The 20605-nt window shown below is 38.3% G+C and overlaps 1 protein-coding gene across 2 annotated transcripts in view; it reads right to left on the bottom strand.

The window, feature by feature from the left end:
* Nucleotides 1–1246: 1246 nt before the first annotated feature.
* LOC127168857 (protein phosphatase 3 catalytic subunit alpha) overlaps nucleotides 1247–20605 on the bottom strand; it is a 147037-nt gene continuing 127678 nt past the window's right edge. The window contains exons 10-13 of one of the 2 annotated variants that reach the window (XM_051115953.1): nucleotides 11899–11983; nucleotides 10807–10904; nucleotides 6986–7015; nucleotides 1247–3020 (exon numbers count right to left, since the gene is read on the bottom strand). In XM_051115953.1, the coding sequence (XP_050971910.1) occupies nucleotides 2821–3020; nucleotides 6986–7015; nucleotides 10807–10904; nucleotides 11899–11983 (413 nt within the window). In that variant the 3' untranslated portion in view covers nucleotides 1247–2820. The remainder of the gene's footprint in view (nucleotides 3021–6985; nucleotides 7016–10806; nucleotides 10905–11898; nucleotides 11984–20605) is intronic. The other variant, XM_051115954.1, reaches the window with a different exon arrangement.

Raw genomic sequence — 20605 nt, forward strand, 5'->3', positions numbered from 1 at the left:
CATTATTCTAGAAGACTTGTGTTTTGTTCAGACGCAACTTTGCAGACTTAAACTGTGCTGCAATGTTTTTTTTTAGATAGAAGAGGCTTTCTTCTGCCAAGCCTTCCAAACATGCTATTTTTGTTCCATATTTTTCTAATGGTATTGTCATGAACTTTATCATTTAACATGTTAACTGAGTCTGAGTCTGAGGTGTAGTTCTTGGGTTGTCTGCGATTTCTCTGAGCTTTACACAGTCTGATCTTGGGGTGAATTTTCTGGGACGTCCACTCCTGGAAGGAGAGGTTTCTGTTTTAAATGTCTTCCACCTGTGAATAAACTTCAAATTGTTTGGAAATGGCCGTATTACTCTTCTCAGATTGATGGCGGCAACCATTGCTTCTCTAAGATGATTGCTGATGTCTTACCTCCTTGGCATTGTGTTAACACACACCTGAAGGCTCCAGACCAGCAAACTGCCAAAGCTTATGCATTTATAGGAAGCTCAGACTTGCTGATGATCAGTTAATCAAATATATTTGATTAGCAGTGCTTGACTGTTTTATACCCTCTTAATTCCAATGTTATCAGTAAGGGTGTCCTAACTTTGTCACACATGACTTTTCCATTTTGGCTTTATTTTTGTTCAGTAAATAATGACACGGTGCAATTTGTCATGTGTTGTTGTTCATCTGAAGTTTTATTTTCGAAATTTTAAGACCAGCCATGGACCAGTTTTTTATGTCCCGATACGGAAAACCATGGAATTCAATAGGGTGTCTTAACTTTTTCACATGACTGTATATATATATATATATATATATATATATATATATATATATACACACACACACACACACACACACACACACACACACACACACACTGTATACCAGTGAAAGTGAACCTTTCTTTTCCCCACTCAAAACTTCTTTTCAACTCTTTTGGCATGGTCAGTAGTTATTATTGATTCCAGTTACTTTTGAAGAACTACTAGTACTGTTTATGCCATCCAGCTGGTCCTATTGCAAAAGGATAGTGACAATGGTTTTTATACTTTTTCTTTGTGATCACCTAATGAGTATTTCATTAAGCAGAATAAGGTGTGCCTGTGGTGGAATTCAACAACACTAGAATGGAATGCCTGCCATACATATAGAGATGAAATGCTTTAATGGCAAAAGTCCACAGTCATAAGCTGTTCATTCCATGTATACTCACACAAGCCCTTGCTTGAGATTTAAAAAAAAAAAAAAAAATACGAGACTGAATTTCATGCACAATTTTATTGAACAGTAATATAAAATACCTTTTTATAGTTGCAAGTGCATGCGTCATCTGCCAACAGTTCGGAAGTTAAATTATAAAAGCGAGGCTTCGTTTTGTGTAGTGAATTATTTGGGCACTTAAGCATTTGTTAATTAAAAAAAAAAAAGAACATTGATGGAGTTTGTGTTTTGTAAAGTATTTAGCAATAATAAACTGATATACAAAGCAGAATTAATAATAATAATAATAATAATAATATGCAAATTACACTTTTGTCTGTGGCACCTTTAAAAAAAAAAATCTAAACCTTGCATGACACTAACAGCTATCATGCATTTTGAGTTTGACATCAGAGAACCACCAACTTATTTCACGTTATAACACCTAAACATGCTAATTCGGACTACTGGCGTACATACAAGTGTTTGTTTAAAACCATGACTCCTCATTTGTAGTATTAACAGATGCTTTGATTACGAAACAAATTAAAGGCCTGAAGCTTTACCAAGTGTTATAGCTAAGAATGGCGGTACATTTTCAGGATTTGTCCACTAAGCACACTACAAGTAAAAACAGGCCTTTGTAATTCAAGGTAATTCAATATCCTTAGTTAATTCCTATAAAACATGCATAGGCAGATATTTTTGTTTAATCACTTTTTTTCTGTCACCTTTTTTTTTTTTTTTTTTTTTTTTTTTTAATACATAGAATATAGGCGCTTTTTTTGTTGTTGCTGTTGTTCTCAATATTTGAAAAAAAGGGGTGGGGGGAATCACAGAATTTCCAGCAAGCCACAAATAAAGGCACCCCCAGGACATCTAAATAAAACAAAGACATACTTATGCAAATAATAAATGTAAATTCCAGTTTTTAACTCCAAGAAAATTCATATTCATCGAGCTTGTAATTATACAGAAAGTAGGATCCAAGCACACACCAAATAAACCTGAGGTAAGCATAATCTGTACAAAACCAAAAAAACGTTCCATTTTTGGCATTATAACAATGTTGCAACATTCCTTTAAGACTGCCTAATTTAATCTTGAGCTAGTTTATAAGAGTAGCAAAAAAAGTATCAATAAATAGTCTTTACTTAGTTTATACACCCTTTTTATGTTAAAAACTTTTTTTTATACGTTCTGTCCATTTTTAGTGCCGTATGTTTGTAAACGTACAATAGTTAGTAAGAAGTTATACACACAAAAACAGAAACAAAAATCTTATATCCAGTAAGTAAAGGTCTTTTCACATAAGATCTCTTGCCTGCTGTAATTCCCTGTGCTGAAATCAAGATCACCCCAACTCTTAAACCAATCAGAAAAGAGTGAACAGATGACAACTTTTCATGTTTTTTAAGCCATGAAGAAGAAGAAGAAAAAGACCTATCCAAAGACTAGTGTCACTCTGTGCACTCCCTCACCTCTTCTATCTTTTATTTCTCCTGTCCTTCTTCTCTTTACCCTTTACTCTAACTCTACACTCCAAATCCTTCCTTTCCCTCCATCAACTATGGCATGAAAAAAGATAGGAAGGTCTTAATCGCTGTGGTGACTGTGCAGAAGCGATGTGGGATCACTGGATATTACCACTGCCACTGCTGGCCTTGCCCTCGGTGCCGTTGGTCTCTGATGACAGAGCCTTATTAAGGGAGTTGAGACTGGCATCACAGGGTATGGCGTCACGGCGGGGTGGCATTCGCTCATTGATGCGGTCCAGCCCTTTAGCCTCCTCGAAGCTGCTGATCTTGTGCTGAGGTGAGAAGCCTTTAATCGCTGTGGTAAAAAGGAAAATAAAGATGAGTTAACAAGAACACACTCCCTAGTTTATTTTGTAATTTAAAAGCTTGAAGTTACAAAGTACTAGTAGTGTGACATATATATATATATATATATATATATATATATATATATATAGAGTGCACAGCATTAATGAGTACACCCCCTTTGAAACTTAACAAATTCAGCAATTACTCTTTACTTAGAAGACGTTAGGGTTCTTTAGATATATAAAATTCCAGCAAGTCTGCTTGACCAAACAAAGATTCACATATAATGTACTCACCCCCTTGTCATCCAAGATGTTTATGTCTTTCTTTCTTCAGTCGTAAAGAAATTATATTTTTTTGAGGAAAACATTTCCGCATTTTTCTCCATATAATGGCCTGCTATGGTGCCCCGATTTTGAACTTCCAAAAGGCAGTTTAAATGCGGCTTCAAACGATCCCAAATGCGGTTGTAAACGATCCCAGCTGAGGAAGAAGGGTCTTATCTAGTGAAACGATCGGTTATTTTCATTAAAAAAAAATACAATTTAAATACTTTTTAATCTCAAACGCTCATCTTGCCTTTCTCTCCCTGAACTCTGTGTATTCTGAGTCAAGACAGTTAGGGTATGTTGAAAACTCATATTTTCACCCTGAACGTCAAAAATCATTTCAAAACCATCCTACACTGATGCAGAAGTTCTGACCCAGTCTTTGCAAAGTGAACATGCAAAGAAGATCAAACACCCTTAACAAAAAAGGTAAAACAGCGATATAGGACGATTTTAAAGTTGAGGGAGAACATGAGATGGGAGTTTTTTGACATACCCTAACTGTCATGACCCGGAACAAAAACAGTCCAGGCAGAGTAAGACAAGACGAGCGTTTGGCATTAAAAAGTATATAAATTGTATTATTTTTATTAAAATAAGCGATTGTTATACTAGATAAGACCCTTTTTCCTTGGCTGGAATCGTTTACAACCACATTTGGGATCGTTTGAAGCCACGTTTAAACTGCATTTTGAAAGTTCAAAATTGGGGCACCATTTCAGTCCATTATATGCAGAAAAATGTGCTGAAATGTTTTCCTCAAAAAACAATTTCTTTACGACTGAAGAAAGAAAGACATGAATATTGTGGATGCGAAGGGGGTGAATAAATTGTTTGTAAATTGTTGTTCTGGAAGTGGAGGTCTCCTTTAACATTTTTCAGGAAAATACAATATTCTTATCAAAGAGATAAAATGTGTTTTGTAAAAAGGAGTGCACCTTCCTGAAAGTCACTAAATAAAACTAAATAAACATTTCTGGTGTGAGGTTAAGGCAAGTTTTGATCAACAGGTAAGCATGTTGAACCAAAACTGTTAAAGATAAGTAATTAAATTTAAAAGTAATTAAAGTTTAAAAGTTTAATTATTTACAATTATTAACAATTAAGAATTATTAGTTAACAATTAAATGTGAATCATACTCAAACTTAATGCTGACAACAATGAAACCACGTAAGAGAGAACTGTCAGGAGATTTATTTCTTAGCATAAAAGAGGACAATGGTACAAGAGGAAAGATGAATACCAAATTATTGTTTGAAGTGTGAAAATATAGCAAAAGTATCAGAGAAAATAACAATGGACTTGTAAAAAGGCCCCTGAAGTAATTTGGTCTTCACTTTAAGCTTTCATTTAGTGATGGGTAAGTTTATGCTAGAAAAAGAGCAGAACAAACAACAAGATCCAGCAAAAGCTATGAAAAGAGTGACACTTTCTCTCACAGAGTAAGATGCAGCCTGCAGAAGTGATATGCATGGTAGTTTATCCACACCAGATCTACCTATTTTAGCCAAAGCACAATAAACTCCTTTAGCTTTTTCCAAGGTCCATATTTACAAAATATAGACTTCTGGGAATCCATACTCTGGTCTCATGAGACCAAGTCAATCATTTTGGATCTAACAGCATCCAAAATGTTATGTCGTTGCTAAAGGAGGAGTACAGTGAGAGATGCTTGGTTTCCACAGTGACATTCAGTGGTAGTAAAGCTCTTATATAGAGATGAATGAGTGCTGAAGGTGTGAGGGAGTTGTGCTTTATCAACACTGTCATCAATTCACACACCACTGTGCAATGAAGATATTTATTCTCCCAAGGTGAAAATCCTTCAGTTGAAATGTATTTCATTCAATCTTAACACTCTTGAGCAGCTGTGGGAGATTCTGTAGAGACAAGCTGAGCAACACTCTCCATTAAAGATCAGGGCATTTAAGGAGGTCATCCTCCAAGAATAAACAGGACAGATGTGACAATTTGTCATGAACTTGTACACTCAGTGCCAAGAAGTGTCAGAACAGTGTACTTAGAGTTATGGAGGACATATAAAGTACTAGACCATTACACTTAGTTGAATTAAATCTAACCTTCACTTAAACAAAATTAGCTAAGTTACTTATTTTACAGATATCAATGGCATATATTTCTCTGGTTTTATTAAGAATATGTTTAATACACTTTAATTTTGCCATCCTTCTATGAATTATATTAGTGATCATTAAGAAAATACATATTTTATATTTAATCAGAGGGGGTGTAGTCATTTATGCTATATATATATAGCATTACACACACACACACACACACACACACACACACACAAACACACAAAATATCTATTTCACATAGACAGACCAATGTTGAAAAAACATATCCACAGTGGTCACCAATTGTAGGACTACTGGGAAAGTGCTGGTCGGTAGGTTTCCCTGCATCACTCACTGAAAATGCTTTCAAGATATCTTGCATAAACCAGAGCATTCTCTGGCTATTTTGAACAAAGCATTGCACCACATTCAAAAATAAAATTTCAAGGATGAAGCTTGAGAGAATAAAATCGTCTAAATAGCCAAACAAAAATAAATGGCATCGAAAAAACACTAACATAACACTAACAAGCAACTTGGTGCTAAGTTGACCACATGTTACACCTGTTAAAACATGCAGCAAAATACAAGGAAATGAAAAGATACAAAGATTTTTTTTATTATTATTATTAATATTAATTATTTTATTTTTTTGTGAATTGTGTAACTTTCCAGCTGTTTAGTGAAGGGTCTCTTATGCACAATTAAGATCTTTATTGCTGCATAGCACAGGGCAGACACAGGTCATTAGCAGTGTTACAAAAAGAAACACAAGGACACAACACAGTCACAGAGTAACAACAAAGAGAAAGAAACTAATAGACAAGAGTATCAATACAGCTGGCACCTCTTCCTCTAGGAGAAATGTTCAAGAACGACCGCAGAACACTTAGCCTGTAAATAGCAGTTACAAACGTGCTATTTAGCAAGCAGCTGACATTGTTCTTGCTGGGATTTTTATTATTTTTAACCAAGGGAAACCCATAAAGTATGTGTGTGTTTGGAGTACAGAGCTAATATTAAGCAATTTAAATGGAAATTGTGTGCAAGAACAAAGGGCAACTACATTACCTTATTGTTTTAAAGGGGTCCAGGCAATTTTAGGATGATGAAAACACTATTTTGCATTAATGAGGCTTATGAAAAAGCCAAAATGGTGTTTCTGCTTCAAAAAAGCACTTTGTATGTTTGAAGAAAATATATACTTATAATAAATACAATTAAAATGTCTATTAATACATCATATTTTTTAAGTATGACTATCGTGCATTCTATCTGATGCATTGTTACTGTGAGTTGAGTGGTCATAGCTCCATCAAGTAAACCTATTTTGTCCACAACTGTTTGATCACCTTTAAAACAATCATATTTGTGTGTGCATGTGTGTCTGTGTTTGTTATTTCTTTTCCTGTTTCTGCTCAGCACACTAACAGCACAGTGTGATCTGGCCAAACACCCAACACACTACACAAACTACATGGACAAGGATGAACCCGGTAGAACCCTTTATCTGTTGCGCAAATGCAACAGAAAGAGGGGAAGGAGCCGTGGACCTATTTACCTTTATCTGCCTCTATAGCCTCAATAGTAGCTGAAGAGAAGAAGAGGGGGATTGCAAAACGATTAAGAGAGGTGAGCAGTACAAGTTACATTTGTCCAGTCATATGAACAGCAAAAGGAGCCCAAATGGACACACAACATAATTATAAATAAACTAGGATCACTACAAGGCCAAGACAGGGGAATATTAGAGGGTAGAAAGAGAGCAGGATGAACAACGGGTACTTAGTTTCAGATAAAGCAATGTGACAAAAAGAGCTGACTCCCACTATGAGCAATGGATGAGCGACATAAAAAAAATTGGAAATTAATGGTGAAGTGAAAGACTTAATGGTCAGTCAAAGCAATCCAAGTGATAGAAAGGAAATTGTGTCTTTCACTGCTTTTGGTTTAAAATCTGTATAATGTACCAGGAAAACTAAATTTCATTGTTTATCATAAGTGGTAACAGCAAAGCAAGAGGATGAAATACCCAAAAGCTTTAAGGGTTTTTACAGCAACTTGGATCAGCAGCTTGTGTCTGCTTACGGAATCTGGCAAACCACCTTCCTATTTTTAATGCAGTTCACATTGAACACATACCATGATTATCACTAGAAGTCATATAAAACTACAAGAATATGCTGTAAAAACTACAGAACAGCAGCACAGACACACACACACACACACACACACACATATAAAGACCAGTGGTAATGGGGGTTGCAACATTGCAGTAGAAGCACAATGATGTCCATGTAGAAATAAGGTGCATCTTTTGTGATTCTATCAATGCTGTAGCACAGGGCTGGGCAACTTCGGTCCTGGAGGGTCACTGTCCTGAGAGTTTAGCTCCAACCGTTATCTAACACATCTTCCTGTAGCTTTCTAGTGAACTTGAAGAAATGAATTAGCTTGTTCAGATGTGTTTAATTAGGATTGGAGCTAAACTCTGCAGGACAGCAGCATTCCAGGACCAACACTGCCTGCAGAAGAACATTGCTGACATCACTCTGCCTCTGGCATGTTTCCAAACCAGCTAGCCACATGAAAATGTGGACTCTCGTATTCAAATGTGGGTAAAATGGTGTAATGTTTAAGTAAACAATATATTTAAAAATTAAAGTGAAACTTCAAGGAAAACATAAGCAGTGAATTTACTGTATAGGATGTATAAGTCTCTCCAAATAAAGTAATAGACAGAACATGCCAGTATGATGAAAGCAAGCTTAATTTCTGCCTTGATTTGAGAAGGACAAGACCAATTATTCAATTATCCTCTTTAATCACAAAAAAAGGCATGATATTACTAATGTAAGAGAAGACTCAATGAAGTATCACTTTATAATGTGCTGAAAATGACTGTTCATGTGTTTCAGGAACATTCTTCCCTTTCTGATTCACTATGTCCAGCATCATGACACTCCCATCCTATTAAATGATTACAAGGAGACCCCATGAAATCAAAACTGCAGCTTTGTGTTTTTAGTTCATGTCTGATAGCATGTCTTGTCACTGCCTACAGTATGCTGTCTTTAGAATAGTTAACAAAAGTAACCTACAGTTTGGTCATTCTCTTCTGGGAAATTTAAACAAAAATACTGTTGACTATTCCTGCACTCTGCATATTTAAATACTGTTTGTGGTAAATAAAATGCTCTCTAGAGCTTCTCTTTGCCTAATGCCACCTGCAATGACTGTCGATATCAAGTAGCAAATCATGGTTTTATACAAAGTTACTGGATTAGGTATCAAGTAAAAAATGGGTACGTCCATTTGACTCATTCTAAATTCCAGTTGCAACACAAAATTACACTACTTTTTAAAAGTTTGGGGTCAGTAAGGTTACTCTGTGAAGCTCAAGGCTCCATTTAAGAGTAATATAGTGAAAAATTATTAGACAAATTGTCCCTGATCTTTTGACATATAGAGGTACAATTAAAACATTCTGCAAGGGAACGTCACATGGGAAAATAAATTTGCTAAAAATCAATGCATACTTTTACATTTAAATTTTTGCTCTTTTGTTGGTTTGGTTGCTTCTGTTGGTCGCTTTGGATAAAAGTCACTTTGTCTTGAATGATTAAATGTAAATGTAATGTCGACACCATTTTACACTGAACTATAGATAATAGGATAACAGAACACATTATAATCACTGATGCTGTCTACACTCGATACAGCATATAGATGCCGGTTCAGCTTCTGATGCACTAAATGTACTTGAGCTACACATGACAAAATAAAAAAATAATAAAAAACTAATTAAAAAAAAAATAAAATAAAAAAAATAAGAGTAAAAGAGCATTTACTTTGCTTGGTTTGAACAGTGTCAGTGTAAAGAACAAGGGTATGTTTAGGAAATGTTTAATGGCTTTCCGGAACACATCTAAGGATTATATGTTCAGCATCTGACTACAAATTGGTTTGTAAATAAGGGAACAGTAATTTAGAATTTGCCAAAAAAAAAAAAAAAAAAGAAATAATAATAACGAAAAAAAGAAGCCACCCTGTTAAAATGGATCATTGCAGACAAAGGGTTGAATGAGGGTTGAAAATAATCATTTTTGTTAATTAAAGATTTTTTTCTCTTTTGGGGTGGGTGTGTGGTACTATTGAACTTCAAGAAATGTATCAAAATATGAAAAAAGGGAAAAAAAATACTGTACATCAACATATCAGCAAAAAATATAATGTTCATTAACTAATGTTATGATCCAGCCTGTGTTTCCCTGTTTCATGGTGAACTCTTATTTTGAAGTGTTTTCCCTGTTGCTAGTGCATCTGTGTTTGTCCTGTCTCCCAAGCTTGTTTATTCCCATAGTTAACCATGAGTGTTTCCCTGACAATTCGCCACGCCCCTTGTTATCTTGTTTAGATTGTCTGTGTGTGTATATGTATACTGCTCAGTTTTCACTTGTGTTTGCTGGTCGTTGTTTAAATGCTTTCCTGTATTGTTTCCTGGATGTTCCTGATTCTTGGCTTTTTGTTTTTTCATAATTAAAGTTATGTGTGCATGTGGATTCTCTCTCTGAATTCATGGGGCCTTTAAGTGTACATTTTGTTATTCTTATAAAGCAAACAATACATTTAAATGTGCTAGTTTTGCCCTTATGTTAATTGTAGTCAATTTCCCTGCAATAGTATTTTCAGAAATCTTTAAGATTCCTTACTGATATATTAACCAAAAGTGGTGATAAAACTGGACCCAGTGAATCTGAGATTAATAATACACTGAAAGCATGTTCCTTGAGTCATGATTCTATCATGAACAAAAGCATTTGTGTCAGTTCCTCTGGGGCTCCTTTGAATAAATGCAAAGAATGAAACTTTCTTAAGAACAGATGATCTGAATTATACTTGCGCTACTGATTATACCTGCAGTTTCTAGGGAGACAATAGAATGAAGAGAAGACAATATTTGACAAAGATTGAAAAGAGAGAGAGAGAGAGAGAGAGAGAGAGAGAGAGAGAGAGAGAGAGAGAAAGAAGAAAGAACGAAGGCAAGAAAGATAAGAGCCAAAAGGGAAGGAGGCAAAAAGGGAAATAATATAAGTTTCATAAAACATCCACCAGGGGGAACACAGAGCATACACTGAATTAAATATCAGTTTAGGTATATGTGTAGATTAATGCCTTGAGCTCCTTTAAGTATGAAAACACTAACTGGGGAAATCTATTAATATGAGTCTGTAACAGAACAAATTAAAACTAAATTGTATCGAAATGTGCTGGTTAATACTGTGAAATTAACAGCTGTGGAAAGAGCCAAGATATAAAAGTAAGCTTAAAGTTATTTATATATCCCTGACCACAAGACCTGTGTGTGTGTATATATCTCACCATTTTGGAGTTTTTCTTTGCCTCCAGACAGAACACCGCTGGGTAGCATGCCAGTTGGAGTGAGACCCTTCAATGTCAAAACACTCTCACTCTCCTCTCTACAACAAAACATGTTATACATGTTGTTATGTACCAATATTAACACACAAATATATAAAATATAGGCACAATAACTGTCAATGGTGAAAGAATTTAGACTGTTTACCAGCTGTAAATTCTTTATTTTACACACACACACAAAACTCTGTATAGCTATCTTTGTGAGGACATACATTGAAACAATCTCTAGCTCCTTACCCTAACCCCATCCATTAGAACTAAATGCCTTACCCAAACCCTTACCCTAAACCTTACCCAATTATAACCTGATCCCCAAAACCAAGTCTTGACCCTCAAACAGGCCCTTAAATGGGTCTCGGAAAGTGAGGACCAGGCAAAATGTCATGTTTATATGTTCTTTCACTACTCATTTTTATTTTGGTGGCTTGCTTATTTATTTGCTTGCTTGCTTATGTATCTATATATATATATATGTATTTTTAAAAGCAATGTGTTACAACATGAAATTCTGGGGAAAAAACAACCTAGATAAATGTATAATAATAAAGCCACCTTTATCTCCAATAAATATACAAATATACTTAGTCATTAATTTCTAAATGAGTTCCGACCATATGCATATGCAGAATTTTTCTATATTTCTATTTTAGAATTATTGCATAATTATTAACGTTGTTTAACCATAGAAAAACATACTATGCTTCTCCTTCAAACATATTTGTAAAATCTGTATAAAATAAGTTGAGGTAACAGCTAATTTACAAATCATTTTCAGTGCAATTTTCATTACACCTGTTTGTCAGAGACACAAGAAAGGCAACTCCAGGCTTCTACGATGGTATAAGTTGTAACATGTTTTCTTTAATAGGTGGTTTGCATCTTTGACTTTACGTACATAAGCAAGAGTCAGGCTATTGTTCTCATAATTCAGTTTAAACTATGTAGCTATCTAATCTAGCATGTTTCTACTTCCATGTGGCACTTGGCTAGTTTTCATTTTGCACATATACTGTACACATAAAGTTCTCTTACCGAAGAACTGAGAAAACTCTAGCCATCTTTCCAATGGCACGGATCTTGTTTCGGATTACCTCCTTGCGTGCAGAAGCCGTGGCACCTGCGTGACACACACATGCATATATCTGGGTGTCAGTGTTACATCACAACATACAAAAGAAAAATGACACTTACAAACATGTTTGAAGAGCCACTTCTTTAAAATGTGGCAAATTCATCTCCAAACCTCACAACTTTAAAAGTTCACCAGCCGTAATTACATTCTCACTCTCTACACTGCGTAAACACTTCCTTTGGAGTATAATTACCCAGACTGTTGACTGTAAGGGAAACTCAATTGGCACAACATGCTGTCTCAGCACACTAAGGACAGATCAATGCAGTCCCTCACAATGGCCCATACCTCCACATCTCAGGACTGAAATGCATGCTAAGCATTCCTTAGCCTTCTATCGACCCTTCAGTCATGGATATTCTGAGGTTAATCATAGTGCCATCCTATATAGATGCTAAAGAGAACATTTTTGGCTTTTAATTGAGAATCTGTCTAGTTCCTCAAGGTAAAATTATAGACAACACTGTGATAAGTAAATACCAATACAAGGAAGTCTTGCTTATGAATAGTTTGCAGCCCAGAGATTTTTTAGTGTTTGACCTAAAACATATTTGGACACTTATGTGTCTAATAAAACAATTTGACTGTGACACACACACACACACACATCAAATCAGGCTGCATCTGCAAAGAAATAACACAACACTCAGAACTATCAGAACTTGTTATTTAAAAAAAACAACAAAAAAAAAACAATAATTACTGTTAATCAGATGGTCGCCAAGTGATTTTAAGTGGATATATTAAGTTGTTTCTCAAAAATTGTGTACTCAGGTGTAGTTAACCACATCAACACAGAGCATTTCACTAAAAGAAAAAAAAAACATACTATAAGAACAAATATTTATAATATTAATAATAATAATAATAATAATAATTGTATATAAAAAAAATAATCTTATTAATTTATATAAAATAAAAATAAATGCCACTTGGTTTGATATATTTTTTAATGCTATGAATTTTCCAATGCAATGAACTTTCAGGTGTGGCATTCAGACTGACATCTTAGGCTGTTTGTGTACAGTCCCTGAAGGGATGAAGGGAACGGAGACATCGTGTCGAGTGTACGACCAAACACCTCTGACAACATTGAGAAAAGGCTAATGAAATTGGGTGTGCAGAATTTGTATAGCTGGCCACGCCCCAGGCATCCGGGTATAAATAGGCCAGCGTGGCATCTGCTCACTTGCTCTGTTCTGAGGAGTCAAGAAGTGTCTCGACCCACTCAGAGGCAGTCCAGAGTTGTAGCATGAAGGACACAATGTACCATACATACCATACATAACTGAGACGTTTCCTTTGTGTCGTTCACTCCAACTTTGTGTTGAGTATTAAACGCCACAATTGCCAGAATGTGTCACGAGTGAATGGGGGCGCAGATATCAACAAGCCAACGTGTTAGAATAAATGCACCTCACCTCTTTGTGACCTTCCAACACCCAAGAACTTGACCTGCTCTCTCAACTGGAGAGCCACCATAAGGCAGAAGTCCTTCAGTCAGATCCTATTCTTGTAGTAAAAAACAGTAATAGAACGGCTAAGAATCTTGGAAGAACGCTGGGACAGTGACTGTTCCCCCCGAGGGGGACAGACACTATGGAAATCACATCCTACCCGAAGGGGAGGTAACATGTGATTAACCACCTAAGGACTCACAGAGGGAGTGCTACATAGGGAGGATTCTGAGGTGGGCTCCACATAAGAAAAGACTACTGAAACTTAGAACCTAGAGACAGAGCCTGTCTCAAGGGAAACACCGTATCTTAGGGAATGTAAGGTGGAAAATACACACATAGGGCCGCATGAGGAGCCATTAGATGTGGAGCGCCAACCCAATACAAGAGTTTAGATGAGGCAACTTACCTTGTATTGGGTTCTAATAGCAAGTTCCTCCGCTGAACTTAGCTAAGTGTAATGTGCTAGAGTGATGGAAGGATTCATCAGGGTTCACCTGATGAAACCTACTGAACTGAATAAGCGTAATTGCCCTAGAGGGAAGAGCTATAGCAAGCTCTACACCGTGCCAGTTTTCTGAGTTGTACAGCTTGTGTTTACGACTCTGGAAGAGACTGGTTCCATTCACAGATTGTAGAATCTACTGAATGTTTTAGGTGTAGCCCAACCTGCAGCTCTACAAATGTCTGTTAGAGAGGCCCCATTCACCAAAGCTGCCAAAGCAGCGACTCGCCTGGTTGAGTGGGCTCTCACTCCCAGTGGGCAAGGTAGACTTCCAGCCTGGTAGGCCATTCGGATCGCATCCAGAATCCAGTGGGAGATCCTTTGTTTGGAGACAGCTTTACTTTCTGCTGTCCCCCAAAACAGACAAAGAGCTGTTCAGAATGTCTGAAACTCAGAGTGCATTTGATATAAATGTGCAGGGCACGCACTGAGCATAATAGAGACAGGTCGGGATCCCTTTCTGAAAGGGGATAGCTTGCAAGGTCACCACCTGATCTCTAAAGGGAGAGGTGGGTACCTCTGAAAATATTTTAGAGGAACCACTGTTCTGTGTTTGAGTGCTCTCACGTACGATCCTGTGAGAGACGTGCAGTCATAGCGGCCGAGTTGAGTTCCACACTAAGAAAAGAGAGACCGGGGAGAGTTTGATCTTTACCAAGTTGACCCGAAGTCCTAGGGCTAGGTGGTTGAGGACAACGTCCCTGTGGCCACAAACCAACTCCTGTGAGTGTGCTAGAACAAGTCAGTCATCGAGTATGCATACGCCCACTTCCCTCAGAGGGGCACAAGCAGCCTCTGCGATCTTCATAAAGACATGATGTGACAGCGACAGCCCAAAGAGAAGAACCTTGTACTGGAATGCCAGCCCTTCGAAGGCAAACCGTAGGAACGGCCTGTGTCTTGGAAGGATCGAGACATGGAAGTACGCGTCTTTCAGGTCTATTGCCATGAACCAATCCTGATCCCTGACACATGCGAGGGTTAACATTTTGAATGGGAGCTTGTGAAGGGCCCAATTCAAAGGTCTAGGTTCAGTCTGAGTCCACCACCCTTTTTGGGTACAAAGAAAAAAAAGTTTCAGAACATCTGAAACTCTGAGTGCATTTTATATAAATGCGCGGGGCATGCACTGGGCATAACAGAGACAGGTCGGAGTCCCCTTCCTGAAAGGGGATAGCTTGCAAGGTCACCACCTGACCTCTAAAGGGAGGGAAGCACAAATCGTTAACGGAGAGAGCTTAAAGGTCTCCCACTTTTTTAAATAGAGGTGAGTGCAGTCAGGAGGGCCGTCTTCATAGAGAGGGCACTGAGATCGACTGACTGAAGGGGCTCAAATGGATCTCTTTGTCGAGCCTGAAAGACCACAGACAGATCCCAAGAGGGGATGAAGCGCAGCATGGGAGGGTTCAACATCCAGGCACCTCTGAGGAATCTAATAACCAAATCGTGCTTCCCCACCAATCTGCCTTACACCATGTCATGGTTTGTGAAAATCTCAGCCATGTACACCTTAAGACAGGTGCCTATCCAAGTCTCCCCTTGAGGAAGGATAGCACAGATTCGATGCCACATTTCCTTGGGTCTTTCCCTTGGGAAGAACACCAATTCACAAAAATGCAACATTTTTAGGTCATACAGCCACCTAGCAGAGGGGGCCCTGGCCTGCCTAAGGGTGTTAGGCAGTGGGTGGAAGGTCTCTGAAGTCCTATTGGTCATGTCTAGGGACCAGAGATGGAGGTTCCAGAGATCTGGGCGCGGGTGCCAGATTGTGCCCTTCCCCTGGGAGAGGAGGTCCCTCCTCAAAGGAGGAGCCTATGACAGGAGTATGAGTTCCGAGAACCAGGTCCTACCAACAGGAGCTGTTCTCTGTCCTCCCTGATTTTGCACAAGTGCAATGAGGCTCACTGGGGGAAATGCATACTTGCATAGATCCCTGGGCCAGCTGTGTGCCAGTGCATCTGTACTGAGGGGGGCCTCAGTCAGGTTGTACCATAACTGGCAGTGAATGGATTCCGATGAGGCAAACACATCTACTTGTGCCTGGCTGAATCGACTCCAAATCAGCTGGACCGTCTTGAGGTGGAGCTTCCACTCGAGTGAGACCTGTTGTGAAAGAGAATCTGCTACATGATAAAGTTCGCCCAGAATGTGAGTGGCACGCAGAGATTTGATTATGTGTTGGCTCCAAAGTAAGAGATGGTGGGCAAGTTGCGACATGCAAAAGAAGCGAACACTGCCCTGATGGTTAATGTACGCTACAATCGTTGTGTTGTCCGTACAGATCAACATATGATTGCCTTGAATCAGAGGCCGAAACCTCCTCAAGGCTAGAAACACTGTCAGTAACTCTAGGCAACTGATATGCCAATGCAGCTGAGGGCCTGTCCAGACCTCGGAGGCTGCATATGGCGCCTCAGCCCATCCTGGAAGCATCTGTCGTGATCACGATGCATCTGTACTAACTACACTTGTTCTAAGGGCACTCCTGCCCATAGAAATGAAACGTCTTCCCAGGGGCTGAAGGTACGGCAACACATAGGTGTGATGTTCACACAATGTGTGCCTTGGTGCCATGGCCATCTCGGGACTTGGGTATGAAGCCAGTGCTGCAGAAGTCTCAGGTGCATCAGACCCAGCGGCATCACCGTGACTGAGGATGTCATATGTTCCACGAGCCTCTGAAAATATATTAGAGGAATTGCTGTTCTATGTTTGAGTGCTACAAAGTCACAGAAAAGGAGCAGCGCCAAATGTCCAAAATCTAAACCCAAGTTGGTCCGGTGCATAGATCCAAATAAACATGGAGCAACCAAACAATTAAGATCCGCACATGGTTGTATACCAGGCTTATATCTCTTCAAAAATCTTCTTTATTAAATGCTGCATCAGTGGATGCACTTGTGGCATGTAAAATGCTATTTTTATCCGTAGGCTTGGTATATAGTGTGATGATCAAGGACCTGATTTAAAAAAAAAAAAACCCTAGTATCAAGAAAAGACACAAAGAGGTATCCATTTCTACATTAAATTTGATCAAATCTACCATATTGTTAAGATGCAAAACAAAATCATCAAGCATGTTTCTAGAACCCTTAAGGATACAGAATACATCATCAACATATCTTTTCCATAACACAGTGTACTTAGAAATGGATTATTATTCCAAATGTATCTCTTATCTAAGTAGCCCATAACATGCAACATAAACATGCATAATCAGGTGAAAATTTAGAACCCATAGCAGCACCTTGTTTCTGCAAAAAACTGTTTCTGTTTTTTTTTTTTTTTTTTTTCTAAAAGCAATGAAATCATATCCAAAACAAACTCGGAAGGAGGAGATTTCTCACTCCTTTGCTCCAAGGAAAACTTTATTGCCTTCAAGCCTTTACTATGGGGAATACTAGTATATAGCGAAACAACGTCCATTGTTGTAAGATACAATTCAGACACATTCTGCTCAAAATGTATATTCAACTGCTTCAAAAAAAAAAAAAAAAAAAAAAATCACCCGTATCCTTTAAATATGACGGAAGATTCTCAACCATCGGTCAGAACGCGTATAATTGAACATATGAGCTCCATTAGGAGAAAGGATATAAAGTCTCCAGTAGCTTGTCACTTTAACGAAGCATCACATTCTATATCAGACTTGGACTTTACGGTAATAGAATATATACCAATGTCACCACCGAAGGGGTGGTGACATGGAACGCTGTCTTTTACAAAAAGAGCAAATGGAATTTGATTTGAGATCTTTATATCCTCTTGGTATGAATGAAGAATTGATTTTGAATTGTTTTTTGTAAAAATGATAGAAATGTTTTTTGTATGGATTAATAAGATTACATGTATATATATGATTGGATGAATTTATATATCTTCTAATATATTTTTTGATATTGAGGATTTTTCTATATGGAAGTATTAAGGATATTTACTAAAAATATTTATTAATACATGTATAAGGAAAAACTTTTAAAATATTGTATATATATGTGGTGTATTTCGTGCCTGCGCGCATATTATGTTCATGATTATGATAATTTATTGTCTATTCTGTTTATTATTATATTTCATTCTATAACCAAGATAAATTCCTTGTGTGAATTGTCCTTGGCAGTAAAGCTCTTTCTGATTCTGACATTTAAAACTCATTTTGAGATCTTACAAGTGATTGGTCGATAGGGCGATGTGTGTGTATATATGTGACGAGATCTCGTGGCACCAGTCGGATCTCTCAAAATCTCATTACAATATCCTCGCAAAAACATTTTGCAGTGTTTACATTAGAGCTGCATGATTCATCCTTAAAATATCGAGATCTTGATTCAAACACCCACGCGATCTTATTCCTGAATGGCAATCATTTAGCTATGTCTATTAGGACTGTTTCACATCGCGAGTGTCAGTGGAGCGTGAGAAGCACGTTTTGTCGCTGCCCATGTTAATGAATCAGAGGGTCGGGGTAAATGTGAACGCAGAAAGAGCAACAAAAACAACCTCATTATAATCATTATTTCTGTGTTACAGACATTTAAATAATAAAAGTACTGGGATAAAAGTTTATAGGTTGGGTATAAACATTTATTGTCTACAGTAGCGACCAAAACGGAAGTATCTTAACACTTGTATGTATTGTAACGCTTATCCTCTTATGTCCATGGTTAATACTGAATTAATGTGGTGCAGGTGTGCGCCAATCCATGTGGCACTGAGTAAGAGCTTTGTCTCGAAAATGTTTTGCACCTTTGCACATTTATTGCAATTTTTGCACATATTTTTATGACCTCTGATGCAGCATTTAATAAAGAAGATTTTTGAAGAGGTATAAGCCTGGTATACAACCGTGTGTGGATCTTAATTGGTTGCTTGCTCTGTGTTTGAGTGCTCTCATGCACTTAGGCACCGACTGTGCACGATCCTGTGTGAGGCGTGCAGTCATAATGACTGAGTCCAGCTCCACACCGAGAAAAGAGATACTCTGCAGAGTTTGCTCTTTTCCCCATTTGCCCAGAAGTCCTAATCGAGCTAGGTGGTTGAGGACCATGTCCCTGTGGGCACAAACCAGCTCCCAAGAGTGTGCTAGAACAGGGGTGTCCAGTTTCTGGAGGGTCACAGCCCTGCACAGTTTAGATTCAACCCTAATTAAACACACCTGATCCAGCTAATCAAGTCATTTAGGCTTATTTGAACTACATGGTATGTGTGTTGGAGCAGGGTTGAAAATAAACTCTACAGGGCTGCAGCCCTCCAGGAACTGAGTTTGACACCTGTGTGCTAGAATCAGTCAGTCATCAAAATAGTTGAAAATGAGTATGCTCACTTCCCTGAGAGGTGCAAGGGCAGCTTCTGTGATCTTCGCAAAGGTGCGTGGTGACAGCCCGAGGAAATTCAATCTTAAAGATTGCCGTCGAAGCACCCAGGGGTACTCTCACAACCACTGCCCGTGTCGTAGAGCCAACATTGAGGAGATATAGGTGAATGACGCTGCTTCTCATGGAAAGACGCTAAATTTGGCTCCAAAAAACAGAACGAATGAGCAGATGCAATGCAGACTTTTTATAACAAGATATGGCCGGCCACCGTGGCCGGCTATGTAAATTGTGCACACCCAGTTTCATTGGCCTTTCTCAAGCTCGTCAGAGGTGTTTGGGCTCCCAGGAGTGACCCCTAGTGTCATACACTCGACACAATGTCGAATTGAATGACTAAAAGGGAACTATTGCATGCTCACGAGAAAGTTTTGTGTGCACAAGAGAAACGTTTTGCATGCTCACAAGAAGCTTTTCACGTGCGCATCAGAAACTTTTTGTGAGCTCTCATGTTACAGTTTCTGGTTGCATCACTTTTGACATCATACAAAGAAGAAAACAAGAGCATGTATGCACATGATTTAGCCTAACTGAGATCTATTTTAAACTTGTCCTTCAATACGAAAACACTGTTTCTGTTCTTGCATTCCGACACAGATAAATCATCACTGAACAGGATAAGAACAGCTTTTTCCCATAATATCTCAGGACTGTACATCTGTACATAAGGTCACCCTAACCACCAGATCCAGTCCGTATCCAGATGAGATGGTCACTGCAGTCCCCCGGATCCAGTCTGTACCCAGCCCAGATGGTGGATCAGCACCTAGAGATGACCTCTACAGCCCTGAAAGTCAGCGGAGACCACATCGACTAGATGAGCCCCAGGGACAGATCCCCAGTGAAGACCTCAACACCTAGACGGCCATCAGCACAGGACCACGGGAACCAGATGAGTCCTCTGCGTCTGGACAGAGGAGAACTGGCCCCCCCAACTAAGCCTGGTTTCTCCCAAGGTTTTTTTTTCTATTCTGTCACCGATGGTGTTTTGGTTCCTTGCCGCTGTTGCCTCTGGCTTGCTTAGTTGGGGACACTTATTTTTCAAACAATATCGCATACTATTTGAACTGAACTGAGCTGGATGATGACATCACTGAATTCAATGATAAACTGCCTTTAAATGAAAATTGAGTGTTTACTGTTGCCCTTTTGCATTACTAATGCACAATTTCCTATTTAATACTGTACAGCCGCTTTGTCACAATTCTGTATTGTTAAAAGCGATATATAAATAAAGGTGACTTGACTTGACATAACTTCTCAAAACTTTTCA

The sequence above is a fragment of the Labeo rohita genome, chromosome 7, assembly GCF_022985175.1.
Source record: "Labeo rohita strain BAU-BD-2019 chromosome 7, IGBB_LRoh.1.0, whole genome shotgun sequence".
Lineage (NCBI taxonomy): Eukaryota > Metazoa > Chordata > Actinopteri > Cypriniformes > Cyprinidae > Labeo > Labeo rohita.